At 34.9% G+C, this 21718-nt stretch overlaps 1 protein-coding gene across 3 annotated transcripts in view; it reads right to left on the bottom strand.

The window, feature by feature from the left end:
* LOC144972627 (katanin p60 ATPase-containing subunit A-like 1) overlaps positions 1-21718 on the bottom strand; it is a 95348-nt gene that overhangs the window by 61597 nt on the left and 12033 nt on the right. For 2 of the 3 annotated variants that reach the window (XM_078914079.1, XM_078914080.1), the window contains exon 2: positions 222-414. The exons of the other annotated variant lie outside the window; for it this stretch is intronic. In XM_078914079.1, coding sequence (XP_078770205.1) covers positions 222-383 — 162 coding nt within the window. In that variant the 5' untranslated portion in view covers positions 384-414. The remainder of the gene's footprint in view (positions 1-221; positions 415-21718) is intronic. 3 annotated transcript variants of the gene reach the window in all.

Raw genomic sequence — 21718 nt, 5'->3', positions numbered from 1 at the left:
TCTTATATTTAGTGGTTCCTTTCTCTAAATCAGGATTCTTATAAAATTCAATAACATTCAAGGACAAAGACACAAGGAGAAAATTTCATTCTTTTAAAAAATTATTTAAATTTATCTTTTATTCTGAAATGCTGTACATTCACAACAAAATTATTGCCTTTTACTAAAATAAATCAATCTTTCTTCAATTTGAAGTTGACCTATTATAATAACAATCTCACCTGCATCCATGATCTCTTCCTTTCCTGGTCTTTTATATTTGCCATTAGTCTACTTATTTGCTGAATGACACCTTGATAATATACCAAGGATGTCTCATAGTCACCAAGTAAAGCATTCTCACGACCAGTTTTTGTATTCTCACATATTTCAGCCAGACTCATTTTCAGTTTTCTTCTATACGCTGACAACAATCTGCATTGATCATGATAACATTATTAAACAATTAATGTAATCAGTCTAAAATATTTTGCAAAGCAATACCCCCCCCCCCCCCCCCCCCAACCTGGTTAAGGTGAAACTTAAATTTAAATAAAAATATGAATATACAAAAATATTGGAAAATAACCTCATAATAAAAGAAGTCACCCCTGCTTATTTATTCCTGAAATAGAGCACCATTGATAAAGACAAACTGGTTTCTGTCAGTAAAATAGGACTGAACCCAATCAAGTGCATTTCTAGTAATAACAAATACACACAGCAGTCTTCGTATCAAAATCTTGGAATAAACTGTTTCAAAGGCTGCAGACAGGTTGCATAAATTTAGCAATGTCAGCTTTTCTTCATCTATCATGATCATGTGATCCAAATCACTTACAACCCCCAATAGTGCAGTTTCTGTCGAGTGATTGCTATAATACGCTGGTTGAAAGGAACTCTGGAGAGTGTTGATTTCAACATGGTTCATCAATTGCCTAAGAACAAGCACAATTGTAAAATAAATGAAATAACTTGGATGTTTAGAAATGCATAACTCCAACCTGGTACATCACTTGAGTGGGGATTTTGGGATAAAAATTAGGGATATTAGCTAAAAAGTAGGTGATTGCATATATATTTTCTTTCATGCAACATAATGGTCTTTAAGTAGTATGTAATAGTAGTTGTAGTAAATTGAACCTCAAAATTTTGGAGAATTCCTACTAGACCGGGGGCTCCCGGAACCCCCCCCCCCCCCCCCCGTGTACACTTTGTCTGCCAATATATTCTGAAAGAGCAGTATCTTGACCACCACCAAAAAAAGTTATAGCCCAATATTGATACTCTTTCAGAAGTTATGCTGATTCGAAAACAAAGAGTTGCGGCCCTTAGCAAAAATAGGGGTAGGGTTGCTTAGAACAACTGCTGTGTGAATACTATTCATGTGATATGCATTATTTTTGCATCAAATGTAAGGGAAATGATTGCTGTAACTAGGTGCATTATTTAGAAAGATCAGATTAAAACAATTTTGCCATAAAAGTTCATTTTTCACCCTTTCAGAAATAAAAACGCATCTAACGAAGACTAAATAAAAATAATAGACTCTTGCGACAACTATAAACCTTTAATCTATTATGGGCTCTTTATGAGCCTCAAGTTTTTAAAACTTTAGTATTGTGAACAACACCAAACTAAAATTAGAGGCTAAAACCCATACTCATTGGGGAGTTATTGCAATTTCAGAATATATGGTTAAGTCCCTTTGATAAATTAGGGTGAGGTTGATAAAAATAAAATGGCTGCTCTGTGAATCCCATTTATAAAAAATGCATAATTTTAGCATGAAATATAAGATAATTCATTGTTCTAATTTAGCAAATAGTTTAAAAGAATCAGATTCATACATTTTGTGATAAAAGTGCATTTTAAAAGCGAAACTGTATCAATATGGTAACAGATTTTAAGAAGATAATCGCTAAAATTCTTACACAAAGATTAAATAAGGACATTAGGTCTGCAAGATCAGGCATCTTTAAGTCTTTGAACACTAGTTTCTTTCTTCTCAATAAGGTACAGTCTATAACATTGCCTTTAGATTGTGTACTCTGTGTCCGAATCACTATCTTCTGCACTGTCAGAATCACTGATATCCTCACTGTCCGAATCACGGTCTTCTTCCCTGTCATCACCTTTTCCATCAGATAAACTCTCATTTTCTTCTTCATTATTGATATCACTAGGGACTATATCTGATAATTCATCTGGCAGGAAAGAACCACTGTGCCACTTGATATCTAGGATACCCGAACCATCACTTATCCATCCACTACTGTCAACACTTGGGAGGTTGGGTACTTGAAGTGATGCCCTTCTCCAAATCAAAGTCTGGAAGTTTGCCCTGCTTATATGGAGTACAAGAACATTCCTACATGGAGGCAGCTTAGAACGGTCTAGACCGCTTCTACATGAAAGAAGGTTTCCTTTGCTGCTGAATGTCTCGCTAACTTTTTCAAATCTTACTTCGTCAACGCTTTTAGTAAAAGCTTTTCCATACAATCGGCAAACAAATGCCTCAAGTTTTAGAATGTCACCTTCTGATACATTTTGTGTCGTTCCAAAACATGAGAATAGCTTGATCAAATCTTCATCTATCAGCAGAAGTTTCAGGGCTTTGACCTTTCCTCTCCCTGCGAAAGAGCTTGTGGTATCACATCCTGTGAAAGCATGAAGACCCAATAGGGCATCTCTAAGGGTTTGGACATAAATCTTACCATCTTGGTTATATTGATCTGGCGTCTATTGTTTCCAGTTCCAGTCTGAAAAATCAATACCTTGTCAATAGCATCACAGTGTGACAGCAGTAAGAGGAAAACATCTGTGTCAGGTGACTTTACAACTATTCTAGCTGTGCGAGACTGTTGGGAGCATAAAGGCAATGGAGTATAATTCTAGTGTCTGCCTCTTCTTGTGTAGAATACAATTTTCAACAAGACAAGTGGTAACAAACTCTCCATCAGACTTGTAAAAAGATAGCATCTCTCCTCGTTTACAAAGAACAGTTGCTTATCTTTCAGCTTTGAAGCATACTGATCTTTTTCCCATTCTGTCTTCAGAAAATTCATTAAGGCCTTTTTGTTATTCTCACTGGATAAATAGCCTTCTTAAGAAGGGGTTCCTCATCCTCAGAGGATAACGATTGTGTGATTGGAGAACACATTAAACTCCCCCGTAAATGGAAACAGTTTTTATCCAGTGAGAATAACAAAAAGGGCCTTAATGAATTTTCTGAAGACAGAATGGGAAAAAGATCAGTATGCTTCAAAGCTGAAAGATAAGCAACTGTTCTTTGTAAACGAGGAGAGATGCTATCTTTTTACAAGTCCTGATGGAGAGTTTGTTACCACTTGTCTTGTTGAAGAATTGTATTCTACACAAGAAGAGGCAGACACTAGAATTATACTCCATTGCCTTTATGCCTCCCAACAGTCTCGCACAGCTAGAATAGTTGTAAAGTCACCTGACACAGATGTTTTCCTCTTACTGCTGTCACACTGTGATGCTATTGACAAGGTATTGATTTTTCAGACTGGAACTGGAAACAATAGACGCCAGATCAATATAACCAAGATGGTAAGATTTATGTCCAAACCCCTTAGAGATGCCCTATTGGGTCTTCATGCTTTCACAGGATGTGATACCACAAGCTCTTTCGCAGGGAGAGGAAAGGTCAAAGCCCTGAAACTTCTGCTGATAGATGAAGATTTGATCAAGCTATTCTCATGTTTTGGAACGACACAAAATGTATCAGAAGGTGACATTCTAAAACTTGAGGCATTTGTTTGCCGATTGTATGGAAAAGCTTTTACTAAAAGCGTTGACGAAGTAAGATTTGAAAAAGTTAGCGAGACATTCAGCAGCAAAGGAAACCTTCTTTCATGTAGAAGCGGTCTAGACCGTTCTAAGCTGCCTCCATGTAGGAATGTTCTTGTACTCCATATAAGCAGGGCAAACTTCCAGACTTTGATTTGGAGAAGGGCATCACTTCAAGTACCCAACCTCCCAAGTGTTGACAGTAGTGGATGGATAAGTGATGGTTCGGGTATCCTAGATATCAAGTGGCACAGTAGTTCTTTCCTGCCAGATGAATTATCAGATATAGTCCCTAGTGATATCAATAATGAAGAAGAAAATGAGAGTTTATCTGATGGAAAAGGTGATGACAGGGAAGAAGACCGTGATTCGGACAGTGAGGATATCAGTGATTCTGACAGTGCAGAAGATAGTGATTCGGACACAGAGTACACAATCTAAAGGCAATGTTATAGACTGTACCTTATTGAGAAGAAAGAAACTAGTGTTCAAAGACTTAAAGATGCCTGATCTTGCAGACCTAATGTCCTTATTTAATCTTTGTGTAAGAATTTTAGCGATTATCTTCTTAAAATCTGTTACCATACTGATACAGTTTCGCTTTTAAAATGCACTTTTATCACAAAATGTATGAATCTGATTCTTTTAAACTATTTGCTAAATTAGAACAATGAATTATCTTATATTTCATGCTAAAATTATGCATTTTTTATAAATGGGATTCACAGAGCAGCCATTTTATTTTTATCAACCTCACCCCTAATTTATCAAAGGGACTTAACCATATATTCTGAAATTGCAATAACTCCCCAATGAGTATGGGTTTTAGCCTCTAATTTTAGTTTGGTGTTGTTCACAATACTAAAGTTTTAAAAACTTGAGGCTCATAAAGAGCCCATAATAGATTAAAGGTTTATAGTTGTCGCAAGAGTCTATTATTTTTATTTAGTCTTCGTTAGATGCGTTTTTATTTCTGAAAGGGTGAAAAATGAACTTTTATGGCAAAATTGTTTTAATCTGATCTTTCTAAATAATGCACCTAGTTACAGCAATCATTTCCCTTACATTTGATGCAAAAATAATGCATATCACATGAATAGTATTCACACAGCAGTTGTTCTAAGCAACCCTACCCCTATTTTTGCTAAGGGCCGCAACTCTTTGTTTTCAAATCAGCATAACTTCTGAAAGAGTATCAATATTGGGCTATAACTTTTTTTGGTGGTGGTCAAGATACTGCTCTTTCAGAATATATAGGCAGACAAAGTGTCCATGGAGAGATAGTGGAGGTTACCGAGGCCAGAATTCTATCATCCGTGAATACTAGAATTACCAAATTTTAATAATAAATGGCACAAATCACCTAAAATATACTTTTGGGGTTATTTTTCAGACTGGTTGGCTAAAATGCTGCAGTCAACATAATTTTCAAAAAAAAAACCCACTTCTGGACCCTTTTGCCTTCTTGTGGACTGAGAAAATCTATTAAAAAATTGTCAAAATTAGCTATTTTCCGCTTTTATCATCAATTTTCAAGGTTATGAAATATGGCTAATGAGCATACTGTTATATTTTTCAAAAGTACATTCAATTAGCTTTATTTTGATATCAATTGTATATGTCTAGTACTTATACTTTTTGAGATATGCAGTGTTAAAGACAAACAGGACACTTGTGATTTTTTTGCACCGAGTGACCTTTCAGGGCCGTAACTCCCAAAAGAGTATCGATTTTTGGCTATAACTTTTTTTGGTGGTGGTTGAGATGTCACTCTTACAGACAAAATAAGTGTACAAAGTGTACAAGGGGGGGGGGGGGGGGAGGGTTTCGTCCCGTGGCCCCCTACCTATACCTCTTTACTTTGACAAGATAAACACACCTAATAATGGAGTATACATATTTATTTTGAACCTAAACCGTTATAAAAGCTTGCTTGAAAAAAAAGAAATTAGGATCAGATCAAGATTTTTAACAAAGGGATTGAATGTATATTTCATAAATCAATAAAGGGAAATAATCATTGTGTTTAATCTATATAAGCAATTGATTTTCTGATACCTTCCTATCAAAGATGTTGATTTAATTTAATTTTTAATTAATACAATATTTGTAACAAACAGTGAAAGTTGTGCGGCTATGTGGTCTAGTGGTATGACACTCGCTTTCGGATCGGAAGGTCCTGGGTTCGAGCCTCGCTCGGCGCATAGTTGAGTCCTTGGAAAATACTCTTTACTCACATTCTCTCACCGTACTCAAGTGTAAAATGAGTACCTGGCCGTTAACAGCGTTGTCTTCTTCCGAAAAATTGTAATATCGCCTAACAGGCGGCATGTCCCGTCCTACATGTTAAATGTTGCTGTTGACCAGGGTCCCCTTGTAAAGCGCTTTGAGCACGTTTAGTGGATGTTGCGCTATATAAAAGCTCAATTTTCTTTTTCTTTCTTTTCTTTTTATTACCTTTAGTTATATTTTATGAATTTTTGAAAAGAGGTAAATTTGATGAAAAATCAGTTATTTTCATTGATTGCGAAAAATGACAAAATTTCCATTTTCAGAGCTTAATAACTCTTTTACAGTATTCCTTAGCGCACTGAAAAAAAAAATAGGCAAAGACTATGGGTACAAGTACAAGACTTTCTGTAGAAGTAATACTTTAGGTCCTTAGTCATTTACTTTTCTTAGAACGAGATCTCAAAAAGGGAGTATTTTGCAATGCAAAAGAGTGTACTTTTTCTCACTATTTCGGAGGGTTGTAACTTTTGTATTTTTTGATATTTTAAAATAATTTCTTTTGTCCTGTGCATCAATCAAACACATCAACAGTTTGAGATGAAAAGTCTTGGATTACTATTTTAAGCAATGTAAATTTTGGTCTGGAATACCTAGGCACCACAGCTACCATATTGTTATCAAAACTACAGCAACCGGCACAACCATTACATCATCATCATTATCCTCATAGTCATCATCATACTACCATTACTACATTATCACCACCACCACATCAACACCAGCATCACTACACAACAACAGATACATCGACATAGTCAACAAAACGTAAAAATATTAATAATAAGAAAAAAGGAATTTAAAAAAAACAATAATTAAAAAAAAAAATTATAATAAAGTTTATTTATATTTTTAGGCTATTACTGCCACGAGTGCAAATACAGAGCGAACTCGCGTTTGCAATTTTTTGTTTGTTTGTTGCTTTAGGTCTCTTCCAACACAATTGAGGTTATATGAGAGACCGCTGAAACAAAAAAAACAAGCAATCTAACAAAAATAGTACAAATGTAAATCAAAATCATAACCTAAAGATATCATAAGCTAAATTATAAATAACCAAGAACAAACAGAAAAAAAATATCCCCTGTCAAAAATACAATCACAAACCAAAGAAGCAGGATAGGCTAGTAGAGAGAAGAAGAAACGACATCACTATCGGATCGTACACCCATGCGAACATCATAGGTATATGATTCAAGGGTGATGCTCCCATCCAATCACCCGTACGTTTGCAATACTACTGCAAATACCTAACTGAAATGAATGAATATCTACTCCTATTACTGCGAATAACGATTACGACAGCTACTACTACGAATAGAGGAAATCATAATTTGCAGCACTACTGTATACTGTGAATACAGGAAATCACAATTCGCAGTACTACTGCGAATTGAGGAGGCCGTAAAATATTGGATCCATTTGTTGTAGTTTGTAGGGAGACAAGTAAAGTCTAAAATCAAAAGTTATTTCAAGTCTCTTCAATCTTATTTGGATCAAATGAATTATCAATGTGCTGTTTAATTTGAATTTTCAAACATTTTTGCGAAGTGCCTATCCCGGTTGATCACTGGTTCTAGTTTAGTAGTCTAGTGAGGGGAGACCTTCCGAAAGCTCCTATCATTAGCAGATCTGCCAACCTTCCCAGGATGAAAAGTGTATTCCATGACCCTAAAAAGTGTATTTTTTAGCAAAAAAGTGTATTTTGTTCGCACATGTGGAAAAAAGTGCACACTATACACAAATTTATATAAAAGTTAACACCAAACCCAAATCAAAATAAACTCTGATCTTCATCATTCAAGCAATCTCTAGTGATTACAAAATTATCGATTTATCAAGAAACTAAAACTTAATGGCCATTTAAAATTAGCATAAGGCTCAGAAATTGTAATATCAAAGGAAATTGCTTTCGAAACACTCAAAGAAATGACCAAAAGACCCTTAACATGTTGGTAGTATTGATAATAGTGTCAGTGGAAGAAGTGTTGGTTGTTGTAGCGATGGTGCTCTAGTGGTGGTGGTGGTGATGATGATGAAGCTGTGGTGGCAGTGGTTGTGGCAGTGACAATGCTGTAATGGCAGTTGTAGAAGTGATGATGTCATGATGTTGATGAAGTTGTGATGGTGATATCTGCTAGCCCAGTACATCAGTTATGAGAAAGTTTTGAGATAAAATATCTGGGAGAGTAGTCTTCAATTCAATAGATGACAATTTGCAACAGTAACAAGATATTTTCCATATATGTTATCTAATGATCCATATCTCTCTCTCACTCTTTGTTTTTTTTTTTGAGCATTCACTACTACTACTACTACTACTACTACTACTACTATTACTTCTATATACTACTAATACTATTACTTTGGTCAAATGATGGGAAATTCGCAAAGTATGTATAATATGCAGAGACAAGTTAAATACTTCTAAAATGGTTCTAAAAAATTCATTTTGAACCAAATACCATTCTTAAAGCTGCCCACTTTGTAATTCAAGACTCGTACAAAATAATAAAGAGAAAAAAAAAGATCATTATAAATTTTATAAATCAAAATAGAGTAATTTAGTTATTATAAAGGGAAATAACCCATTTATGTTTAAGTTAATTAGCAATACTGTTTTTAATTGAAGGCTTCATAGTCAAAGATGTTGGTTCAAATAAATTTTCACTTAGAATTTTCTATTTAATAAGTGGCAAAAGTTTAAATGGGGTCTCAGACTATTTAAATTATAAAACAAGCTTATATGCATAATTCTATGCAAATCCTCAAAAAAGTATGAGAAAAATATTGGTGAAAACCGGCATCATATAAGCAACTGAAATGATAACTATAGTATTTAGCAAGGACTATCCCGCACAAATCTTTGGGCCTCTTTTTCGCTCACGAAGTGCCCAAATTCGCGACAAAATATGGGACGAAGCCGTTCCGTACATGCTATTTTAAAAAATTAATTGGATTCAGTAGTCTGATGTCACGCGCCCGGCAACGGCGGCCATCTTGGTTCTAAACAAAGAAAATCTTTACTTTTTATTCTTCATGCTGGCGAGAACTTTTCATTCCCTTTTCATATGCCTTGTGATCAGAATGTGTAAAGGTCAAAACATGATCAAATTGATGGGTTTTTTTCCCTCTGGATACGCTTTTAAGCTCGCCGGAGAAATATTTCATACGGCGTCCGCCATTGTTCCGATAGTTTAGAGCCAGTGTTACTAAGTTACCATACGTCATTAGGAAGGAAGTGACGGTACGACTATTGAATCCTATTACGACGCTGTTTATCGATGACTATGACTGAAAGTTGGCACACAGTTAGAAAAAAGGTCATTTTAGATTATGTCAAGCGACAAAACTCGTACAATTATCAGAAGACCGTTAAAAATAGATTTTTAATAGATTGTAAAATATTTCTAAAACTACCGGGCGTGTAGGTTTTGTCGCTGACAAGGTAATACATGAACATTTCTTCTTTTAGGTTGTAAAATTGCATATGAATATGACGAGTACTTTTCCCGTATTTTTCAAAACACTATCCTAATTTGTTCTTCATTTGTAAAAGACAAAGCCATTTTGCCCCCCTACAGCCCGAATCACAAGTTCAAAACGATTTGGCACCAAACAGCGGCTGATCGAGTCGTGGCACAGCGCTTTCTGCTTGGTTGACCTCGTTTTAAAGTTCATGACTAGTCAAAATGTCTGCGCGGTCTCACTGGCAGAGGGGTGTTTATCGTCTGCCATTGCGTTTGGGTTCAATAAACAGCTGATAATTTGACTGTTTAATTTACAAGAATTTAAGAAATTATAGTTAAAAGTTTTCGATTGCAATATGATCTACAATCTCAGCATGGGTTTAATTATTGTGTTCCAAGTCACGTCTATCAGTAACCTTTGTCCCCTTGTCCAATTTCTCTTTTCCTTCTATATTTCTTTTGTTTACGTACGCAATCTCTCTCTCTCTCTCTCTCTGTCTGTGTGTGTGTGTGTGTGTGTGTGTGTGTGTGTTTATATATCAGTTAGAACTCTTCTAATGTTTTCATCATATTCTCTATCAAATTTGCCATAAAATTGCCAAATTTCAATCTTTTAATCCACTTATTACGCAAGATACAACCAAAGGTCGAAAAAAAATGCCGAAAAAGCGTCCCATATTTTCACGTTTTTTTCCTCTTTGCGGGTCATCCAAATAAATGACACCTTTGAAACTGCATAGCTTGTTTATTTATGAATGGATTTTCAAAATTCAAAATGATTTTTACTCAGTGGAAATAGGGCTTTGATTTCAGACAAAAATTTTCCTCAGAAAGAGAAAAAAACAGTTTTCATAGTCATTGCTATAGTATTCAATGTGATGCATCATTCATTCAGAAACACGGTCAACAGTTGGTGTACGACACGTGTGTATCAATGCATCAAATGTATCATCAATATCATTCACATCACACATCTTTAAAAAAAATCGTATTATATCCACTAAAATCGTATCAGCGTATTCGGGGTCCAAAAATCGTACTAAAATCGTATCCGCGTATTCAGGGTCCAAAAATCGTAATACGATTAATCGTACTGGTTGGCAGGTCTGCGTTAGCCGTGGATCTTTTGTAAAGCTCCTAGCGCTAGCATTTCTCTAAAGTTGTATTTCCACTGTGGATTTTTTGTCATGTGTTTATTCAATCAATTTGTCATCATATAGAAGAAGCATTTTAAAAACTCTAGAACATTAACAAACCTTGATAGATTTGTGAAAGTTTTAAATTTCCTAATTTGACCATTGTTTTGATTCTCAGCCGTCATTTTGATTAGTGAAGTATTGAAAGGTAGTGCAAAGCAGTCCTAGGGGTTTCCCAAAAAAAATCCTCCGACCTTGAGCTAACCCTTATAGAAAAAAAAAAGAAACTGTGTTTTCAGTCCACCAGTAGACTGAAAACACAGCTGTGTATTCAGTCCACCAGAAATAGAAATATTTTAAAAGGACCAAATATCGTCAATACTTACCTTAATCAATACTGATGACATTGATACTGAGCCTATTATAGGCATCATCAGAAATGGACAGGCATAAAATTTATGGCAATTTGACGGCATATAATATCATTTTCAGCGTTTTATTTACTCTCGGAAAGTATTGATTGAGAGTTTTTCGAAATCGGGCGCCCGAGAGTCTTACCGTGCTGCCAGATAACCATTGGTCTGACCAATTTGGCCAAAATTGGCCACACAGAGAATAATGTATCTATAATTAATCTAAAATTAACATTTATATCTATTTTTAATTTTTTCTCGTCCGTTAGAATGTTTGTGATTATCAAAACCGATGATTTGTCCAAGGAGATCAGAGTTTTAGTATTGCTTGCCCAAGGAAAGTTCTATTTGGTCACTTTTCACATCGATCACTGACCTCGAACACGCCTATGCCCTCCTACCCCCCCCCCCCCCCCCCCCCACGTGTCTTCTTTAAACATCCCTGTCTTTCAAATCATCCCTTGTCCTTTAGAATTTTTTTTTTCTGGTATGCCATTTCTTCCATTCTACTAGCCCTAAAATGACCTCAATGTTTTATAATCGCCATCAAACCTTTAAAAACAATAGAGTCCTTTAAAAAATGAAGAGTCATCTTCCTTAACATTTATATCTATTTTTAATTTTCCCTAGTCCATTATAATTTTTGTGATTATCAAAACCGATGAGTTTTCCAAGGAGATCAGAGTTTTAGTATTGTTTGCCCGAGTAAGGTTCTATCATGTCTTATAAAACTAAAATGTTTTGACTGGTATCCCATTTCTTCCTTTCTGCTAGCCCTCTCTCTCTCTCTCTCTCTCTCTCTCTCTCTCTCTCTCTCTCTCTCTCTCTCTCTCTGACGCTCCCTCAAACATATTCAAGACCCTATAACTATAAAGTTGTTCTATTAACTTTTTGTTTTCTTTTTTTTTTTTTTGTCTGTTCGTTTTTGTTGTTTCGTTTTTCTCCTGACTCATATTGTTACGTACAAGGACTGCACAAGGCAATAAATATTGACATCTCATTGTGTTCTAACTTAAAATAATAATATTAAAAGTGAATAAAAGTAAATAAATAGAAAGTTAAATGTCATTCAAACTTCTAAAGTCACCATGAATGGTGTCAACGTGTTGAAGTTGAAAATTAAGAATTATTTGCCAAGGGAGTAAAAAAAAAATTAATTAAAAATTTAAAAAAAACCCAAAAAAAACCCAACAACAACAAAAAAATTTTTTAAAAATACAAAATATATATATATGTATATATATGTATATATATATATATATATATATATATATATAATATATATATATATATATATATATATATATATATATATATATATATATATATATATATATATATATTATATATATATATATATATATTATATATTATATGTATATATATATATATATATATATATATATATATATAAGTATCAATCCACTATTAAGGTGACCACTGTGAAATGCACCAATTGGAGGACCAAGCATATGTCTTGTTCAAATTGATTAAACTGTTCAATCTTTGTTCAAATGAGTATAGTTTGATTCCCTACAATGATTTATGAACACAATTCTGATGCTTGATGATCACAATGGTATATAGAAAATTACTCGGTCCCCCTAATGTTTTACTAAGTGTTTCTGTAGCTTTAAGGAGACATTTGGTAAAAACATGTTTTTAGGGAGACCACATTAAAAAACCCTTTTAGGGAGCCCAGTATATGTTTATATATGTGTATACCTAAGAGTGCATTTTCAAGTGAGCTACCACCAAATTGTCTAAAATAAAGTAAGTCCTTAAGATTAAGAGCTTCATGGCCATAGTGTCGAAGCTTATCCCAGTGTGCGTAGAGTGAAGTGGCCGAGCAACGCATTTACTAACTCCTGGGAAGGTCCATCCCTCAGAAGGGGCGCTCAGGGAAATAACCTGGGACTCAAACACGGCAAAAAATATTCCCAGTTGCTCCGTGCGCCATTGTTTTTGCAGTCCCCGACCCCTTTAGAAACCTGACGACCCAGGTTAAGATCAGAGATAGAAGGGACCAGGCAGAGGAGTTTATTTGTTGTTGTTGTATACCACTGAATGGACTTGGTTTGTTTTGTTTTGTTTTTAAGGGTTTTACGGCGCTTGCAACACATTAAGGTCATATCAGCGCCAGTAAAAAGGAAGAAAATGGGATAGTAAAAAGTTCTGGAACTACAATTAGAGCACCCAAGAAAAAGTAAGGCAAAGGGGATTTGTTTCAAATAGGAAACAGTAGATTCCAAGAGCCCACTATCAAAGTACTTAGTTTGAGATCACCTAAACGTCTCATTCAGACACAAGCACAGGTCCCAACAAAGAGGGATACACTCAAATGTTTACAAAGCATAAATAATATGTAAACAAAACAATAAAGAGCATAACAGACAGATGATTTACAAGGGAAAAATATAATCTCCCAAAACTCGAACTATACATTTGACTGTTTCCCTCCCAGCCAGGTCCTGGACAAAACCAAGTAATCCCATCCCATCCCGAGACAAAGACAGAAAACAAGTTGGAAAACAGACATAGGGGGATAGAAGACGCAACGAGTACGTCCCTGCCCATTATGGGAAGTCGGGAACCCCACCCAGTGAGTGAATGGAGTTGGATGGATAGGACAGCAGATCTGATGGACACAATGAACGGCTTCAATCAACATCTCATTCACTTTAACTTGCACAATGCTTGCTTTGGTTTCGTGGTAGACAGTTCGTCTGACGCCCGAGTTGCCAGGGTTCGAATCCATATTTGTGGCAATGCAGAGTCATTGTAAAAGTCTCATTTACAGTCTCACTTGTGTTAATTGGAGTACGTTACTGAATTGTAACAACGTTGTTCGTGTCCATATAAATCTACTACCAGCTGCACGTTGAGCTCATTGTGGGTTTTATGATACATCAAGCTCGTGTAAAATTACATTTACATTTGACCGAAAAATGATACATAACGATAGAAGTCTACAAATCATATTGCAGGTTTATTTCAGTTCCAAAAGCCATCACAAACATTCATCCACTGTATCACATAAGTCTTTGGTCACCAAATAAAAGCATGAAGTTTGCTATGTGTACAGTGCAACATAAAAGGATAGAAACAGTTTTACTGATAAAACCCTCAAATGATAACAAACCAATATGTTGTTGCTGGTAAGTTGCTTAATTGCATTTGTTAAAAAGCATAAACTGTGAAGCAAAAGTGTTGAAAATCGTTTGAATAAAGTTTAATGCAAAAAAAATAATTCTTAAGCACTTTATGCCGTTCTAAGCTGTCGTTGCTGCATTTTTTTTCATTATTAATTATTATTATTCTGATTAAGGATGAGGGGATAAAGAAAGAATGAAATTAAATGCACAGAGGTGTCATTTCTTGACAGTCACCTCTAAAGATTGCAACTCTTAAAACTATCATAAAAAGAATAGTGAAATTTTACATTAGGTATCTAGAAAATGCTGAACATAAAGCTACATTGGCCAATTAAGTTAGGGTTAGTAGAAAGACTTTTTATTCTGCCATATTTGATTCTTTCAGATAGTTCTACATAGCTGCCAACTTTTCAAAAATAAAATAAGGAACGCTCATTTTGCCCGGGATGAGGGGCGATGTGTGCCGAAGCCCCCCCCCCCCCCCCCCCCCCCCCCCTTCATCGAATCGCAACATATAAAAGTCAGCCTTTTTAATTACTATTACTAACACTAACAAGTTTGAGATGACAGAGGCTAGTCCAAATGTTGCTCAATTATCGGGTTTAGTACCAGCACATTTGAATCGTTAAAATGACACTTTCCACAATGATTGTTGTTTTGTTTTTAAGGGTTTTACGGCGCTTGCAACACATTTAGGTTATATCAGCGCCAGTAAAAAGGAAGAAAATTGGATAGTAAAAAGTTCTAGAATTACAGTTGAAGCATCCAAGAGAAAGTAAGACATAGGGGAACTGGGAACAAATAGGGATCAGATGTAGATTCCAAGAGCGTATCACCAATGTACTAAGTTTGAGATCACCTATAAGTCTTATCCGGACACAAGAACAAAATCCAACAAAGAGGAACACACTCAAATGCTTACATTATACATTAAAAAATAACAAATATAGTAATAATACATAACAGAGAGATGATTTACAAGGAAAAAAATATCATCTCCCAAAACAATAAATATGCATTTGACTGCTTCCCTCCCAGCTAGGACTCCGGCGAGGGCCAGGAAAAAAACAAGTAATCTCATTCCAAGACAAAGACTGAAAGCATGTTGGAAAACAGATATAAGGGGATAGAAGACACAGTGTGTACCTCCCTGCCCGCTATGGGAGCTTTCCACAATGAGATCAAAATTCAGAACGGACAATATAAAGAAAGAATTCAACTGCCTCAACTTTGATAAGGACCAATACACAAGAAGCACGATTGTAAAATAAATGAAATAACTTAAGATGGTTAGAAATGCATAACTACCAACCTGGTACATCACTTGAGAGGGCGTTTTGGGGTAAAAATTAGGTGAGTTCAGATAAAAAGTAGACGATTGCATATATGTTTTCTTTCATGCAACATAATGGTCTTTAAGTAGTATACTATAATAGTAGTTATAGTAAAATGCACCTCTAAATATTAGAGAATTCCTACTTCTTTACTTTGACAAGATAAACACACCTAAAAATGGAGTATACTTATTTTTCTTGAACCTAAACCGTTACAAAAGCTTGCTTGAAAAAAAAAAATTAAAATCAGATGAAGATGTTTTTAAAGGGATTAAATTTATATATTTCATAAATTAATAAAGGGAAATAATCATTGTCATCTTTAATCAATATAAGCAATTGATTTTCTTATTGAATACCTTCCAATCAAAAAGGTGGATTTAATTTTATTCTTAATTAAAATAATATTTGTAACAAATAGTGAAAGTATCAATACTGTCTTAGAATATTCAAAGTATATCAAGGCTAACATCCATATCCTATGCAAATCTCCAATACATTATGAAAGGTTTGAGTAAAATACAGGCGTCATATAAACGAATGGAACTTTTTTAATTGTTGAAAATCATTTATGTTAGAGGCATAATTCAAATTAAAGAGCTACACAAATGGAGATTATGCTCTCACTGGACACCAATAATAATGATAATAATAATAACAACAATAGTAGTAGTAGTAATAGTAATAATAATGGATCAATAATAATAATTCATTAGGCTCACATGGCTTTTTTACCACAAATTAGTCAAAAATTACAAAATACGGATTTTGAACTAAAAATAAGCACTTACGGACTCAGGAAGTCAAATACGGAACAAATCCGTTTTTAACAGAACGGTTGGCAGCTATGGTTCTACAAAGCATTTGTCTCTCAAGCTGAGCAAATGAATGTTCATATAATATAAAAAAGGATATTGCAATGATGAACAGATTGTACTATATAAAGATAAAACGTTTTTGTAAACCCCCAAAATATGTCAATAACACTATACAATACAATGAATGTAATACAAATCAAATTCATGATTGTCATTACACCGATTGAAACGCTCTTTCCCTTCTATATTTATTTCTTTCATTAAAAATCTTTGTCTTCACCAAACTAATTAGTGTACCTTCAGGGATTCCTTTTTGTGAAAATACCCTGTGGTGTTTTAAGAACAGAATAATTTCAGACTTTCTAGGTAATGATCCCCTTGAACCATGTGCTGAAACATCTTCGACAAAGTTTTTAAAATATGACTTGACTCTATCTGTATCCTCATCTGACCATGACATGTATCTCCGATTTTTGCTTGAATTCCTCTTGGGTTCAGTTTGTTTTGAAGAACACGTAAGCTGATTTGGCACTCCTGCTTCACCATCAAATATTTCTTCTTGATTTGCAGCTGTTACTATGGATGTTCCAAAATTTGCATTTGAGTCTCTATTCACTACAGAGTCATTTGTTTCAATGTTACAATTTCCTTCCCCAGTGACCGATGCTGAGTTATCAATTTGACCCAAAAAATGACCAACTTCTGTTATTTCTCGTATTGCAAGTGGACACTGATAAATGTTTTGATTGATTGATTCACTGTGTCCCATATGTCGATAGAAGACATCTCTCTCGTGTTGTGGGACATCAAGTAAGGCAAATAATGTCGAAGCTCGGTGCCTGAATTTATCAGCTATTAACAACTGGGGTTTCTCTAAATCCTTTACTAAGGAAGTGACATATTTGATGGCAATGTAACCACTTACATGATCTTTGGATATTCCTGTATTTGGAAAAAGAAATGGGTTGTCTGAAATATCAACAGCTTTACGCTCCTGTGCAAGTTTCCTTAAAGGCTGAATTGTGTCATTGGGTATCAACACAGGGACCAACATCTTGCTTCCCTTTCCAGACTGATAGGCCAACTTATACTTCTCAAGTAACGCTTTTTCCAGAGGATCAGTGACATGTTGTACAAGCTGGGGATCAACCCATACACCTGAATCTGCATCATTCCAGTCTTTTAACAACATCCTTGCGGGTTCTCCGCCTCTCCTCGCATTAAACATTGTAAGCCTAGCTACGATGACATTGCGAAGCCTAACAAACATATGTGAATCAAATAATTGATAATCATCCTCACAAATACGGACCATCTCTTCAGTAATAAATTGCCGTAGCTTCTTTATATCATTCTCTAATGGCATCTCTTTGGGTTTTCTCAAATTTGTTCTCTTTGCTTCACATTGAACTCTGGCTGTAAAAAAAATACTATCCCAATTATAATCCAGGACAGCTTTGAACAAATCTATCTCTGCGGATTCTTCCATTTTGTTTTGCATTATATATTCCCCTTTTAAGAAATTAATTAACTTTTTCAATATAAATCCAATTGAAAGCTTCAAGCCTGCTTTCAATGTCCCATCCTCTTTCAAGGTCATTTCAGAAATGGTTTGCGATATTTCATTAAAGTTACAACGCTTCACCACGTCCTCTCCAGAGAAAGAAGGTTGATTCGTTCTCTTCCTAGTTTTTAAAATCAAATTTCCTAAGATGCGTAAATCACTCATTATAACTTTTCTCTCCTTCTTTGAACTTTTACTCCACAATTTTGTTCCTAACAATACTATAGCTTTGTCTGATCGACACAAATTTCCCACTTCATCATTCCGAAATTTGTCAAGAATATTCTCCTTTATTTCTTTACTTGCATTGGGAGCCACGGGATAAAATTTTACAACCCCAGTACACAGAGCATGCTCAGTACTACATTTCTTTTTGTGTTCATAAACCCTTCGTCCAGAGTAAAACCCCTTACAGCCAGCACACATAACAACTTCATGTGACCCTTGTGCTCTCTCACGCATAACTATTGAATTGTTTCTAGTGTTTGAATAAAAAATGCCCTTTTTCTTGAGATAATCCATTGTTCTATCCCTTTCCTTTACAGGCTGTTTCATGGCCTCTGTAACTTCTGTCTCATCTTTGTGTTTCCTCATCAAATGCCTTGAGAGTTTTGTTTGCAACTGTCCACAGTATGGACAGGGTCTCCTTGGCTTTTTGTATTTCTCTGGAAAAAAAAGAAGAAAATAAAGCACATCATGCTATGAACTATGAAAATAAATCAATAGACAGATCATATGCACATCAGCTACATGACAGCGATAGAGAGGAATAGCATTCCAAATATTTAAGGCCTGGACAAGTAACTGTCATAATTCCTTCTTGTTATATACTTTTCTACCATCTATTCCTTTGGAAGAGGTATGTTAGATTTGTGGAGACCTCTGCCACATAACAAATCCAGTGAAAAGACGCCATATTTTTGTTTTGAAATAGAAATAAATAGATCAATCCACCCACTTCACTGGGTTCAGGGTTCCCTCTTCATTATAATCAAAATATGAACATAAATCGGAATAGTAACACATTGAAGTCTCATCTGAATACATAGATTGTCCTTTGTTGTTTCAGCGAAAAATCAGACAGAATGTCAAAAGAATTTTAGGTTTTTCCCCAACCACCCCTTGGAGGTATCAGTATCAGCGGAATGGTAAGCGTCATGTTTTTTACGTTGAGCAACAAAATTTACTCCAAATGCTTCACTCGACCCAGGCGGAAAAGCAATCAAGAATAGACCCAAGTCCTATCCAAAGACTAACATTTCATTTAAGTTTATTGTAGGCCCTTGGCCAATCGACAAAATTCAATTCACATAAATTATTTACAACAATCAGAAATTAATTATATCAATAATAGTAATAGAATGCAATGAAGGCAATATCATAATAATAATAATAATAATAATAATAATAATAATAATAATAATAATAATAATAATAATAATAATAATAATAATAATAATAATAATAATATAATAATAATAACAGTAGCGGCTATAAGTAACAATTAATATAGTAACAAAAGTAATAATAGACTATAGTTCATAGTCATAACAATGACTTTCTTTGTCATTGAGGGAGTGAGAAAACATCACCGGCTGGCAGAACAAACAGCCGACATCAATCAAACGTCCTCCAGACCGGTTGAGCATCGGCTTCATTAATTCCTTAAAGACTTCCCCCCAACTGCCTGAACGATGCTGATGCCCAGACAACTTAATCCTGATTTATATTTTGTGGGAATGAAATATGACATGTATATGCCGGAAATATTTCAATAACAAACACACTGTTCAGATAGAAAATATTTGAGTCTTGCCTTTGTTAATTGATACAGGTAAGTTAGGAAAATAAATGCTAGTAAAAACGATCAGCAAGTTCGTGAACACTGCTTCTCAACTCGAACATATGTTTTCATCAAATCTACACACATCATGTTGTGAGCTGAATTTTAATGATCTCAGTTGTCATTGAAAGGAAACCCAAGAATTTTAGAATAAAGAAAAATATTGAACCTGGAAGTCAAAAGGGTTTGTAGCACAGCAGGCATTATCAAAGTATAATTTTAGTACCGACAAATTAAAAAGAAAATGTGCTTTTCTTTAAATGCTCCCAATCATCATATACTGTTTAGGTTGCAAGATTAATAAAAATGTTATCTACTCTGATTCTCGTTAAGTTTCCAGCTGGTCTGTGAAAAAAAGCCTTAAGCATCATAGAAATACAAAGAAACAGTTTTAATATATAGATGGGTTGTAACAAAAAAACCATTTTAACACTTACAATACAAGCAATTTAAGTCTATTACAGACAAAAAAAAACCCCAATAAAATAAACATGAACATTTTTATGGCTGGTTTCACTGATATCACTCACACATTGGGGTTTCAGATTCTAAGATGTCCACCCTATCAAATTTGGATTTGTGCTTGTTATGTAAATGGTAGCGTATTTTGCGACGCAGCACTGCCAAAACAGAAAAAAAATGCAATAACACAAATGCAGCACCATGGAGGGGGTGGAAGTTTTCTTTTAAAAGGAATGGGTAAATTAAAATTGATCCCACAAATATCAAAGGAGAAGAATGACAAAAAAATGACTCACCATTGCACGTAACACGTTGGTTTGCAAGTGTATAGCATTCGGGTTGAACCTGGGTCCCAGACTGGCAACGAGGTTCAGTCTGTGATAGTTGTGGATGAGGCTCTGACTGAGTTGGGGAATGAGCACTAGGTTCCAAAGACAATGATGTACTCAGCATTGGGTACCTCACAGAGTACGTAGAGGAATCAGACTCGGAGTCAGCAACAAAATCGGGACCCTGTATATTTTGTGGAAAAGATGACAGATCAATCAATTTATTCATGTTGACAATAAACATGAAGAGCCATTGTTTAATAATCCAACTAAACAATTAGCTGGTTAATAATGCAAGTATAATAAAAAAGAGTTGAGAAAGGCAGACATATTGTCTAAGTATTTAATATGTTCAACTGTGCTTGGATAAATATAGATACACCAACCAGGGTTTCAGTAAACCGTTTTTAACCAACTCTTTAAATCCTACACCAGGACCAACAACTACAAAACAATTTTTTATATCACTACGATTCTGGACATATAAACGGTTGTCATTGCAACAATATGAACTTCCTAACCTTGCAACTGCAATATAGTTAACAAAAAAAGTTGATAAACATTACGATGCAAGAGAATTTGGACAAAATGCGAGATCAAAAGTATAATCCCAACAGAAGCTATTTTAATTTTTCCTGGAAACGCATCATTTTCACATTTTGTCAAATAAAAAAACAAACGACTTCAAATGTGAATGGCTCATCAATGAATATCACTTCAAAATATAACGAGGAAGGTTTAAAATAGTGTTATTGTTGGCGAAGTCCACTGCAAAGAAAAATTTTTAACAACAAAAAACTAGGAGATCTCACTGGTGTAAAACAGTGTTGTCCTTGTCCTGAAATATTGTATTGCGCCTAACAGACTGCAGGTCTCATCTTTTGTGGCAAATGTGTTTTGTCCACCACAAAATATGTTGATGTGAAGCATTTTGAGCATGGTGCCAACTGTGGATAAACGCTATACAAATGTTATGATTTTATTTTAATGTACATACTTACCACAAATGAATCATGTGATATGGAACTTTGTTCTGCATCACTTTCAGGCTCTGAGTTGGAGTCTATATAGAAAATAAAAACAACAAAAAAAAAGCTGAAGACTATCATG

Source organism: Berghia stephanieae, chromosome 5 (genome assembly GCF_034508935.2).
Source record: "Berghia stephanieae isolate SIO BIC M18660-M18661 chromosome 5, UCSD_Bste_1.3, whole genome shotgun sequence".
In the NCBI taxonomy this organism is placed as follows: Eukaryota; Metazoa; Mollusca; class Gastropoda; order Nudibranchia; family Aeolidiidae; genus Berghia; species Berghia stephanieae.
Note: the sequence above shows the minus strand (reverse complement) of the source record. Positions and strands in the feature narration are given on the sequence as shown.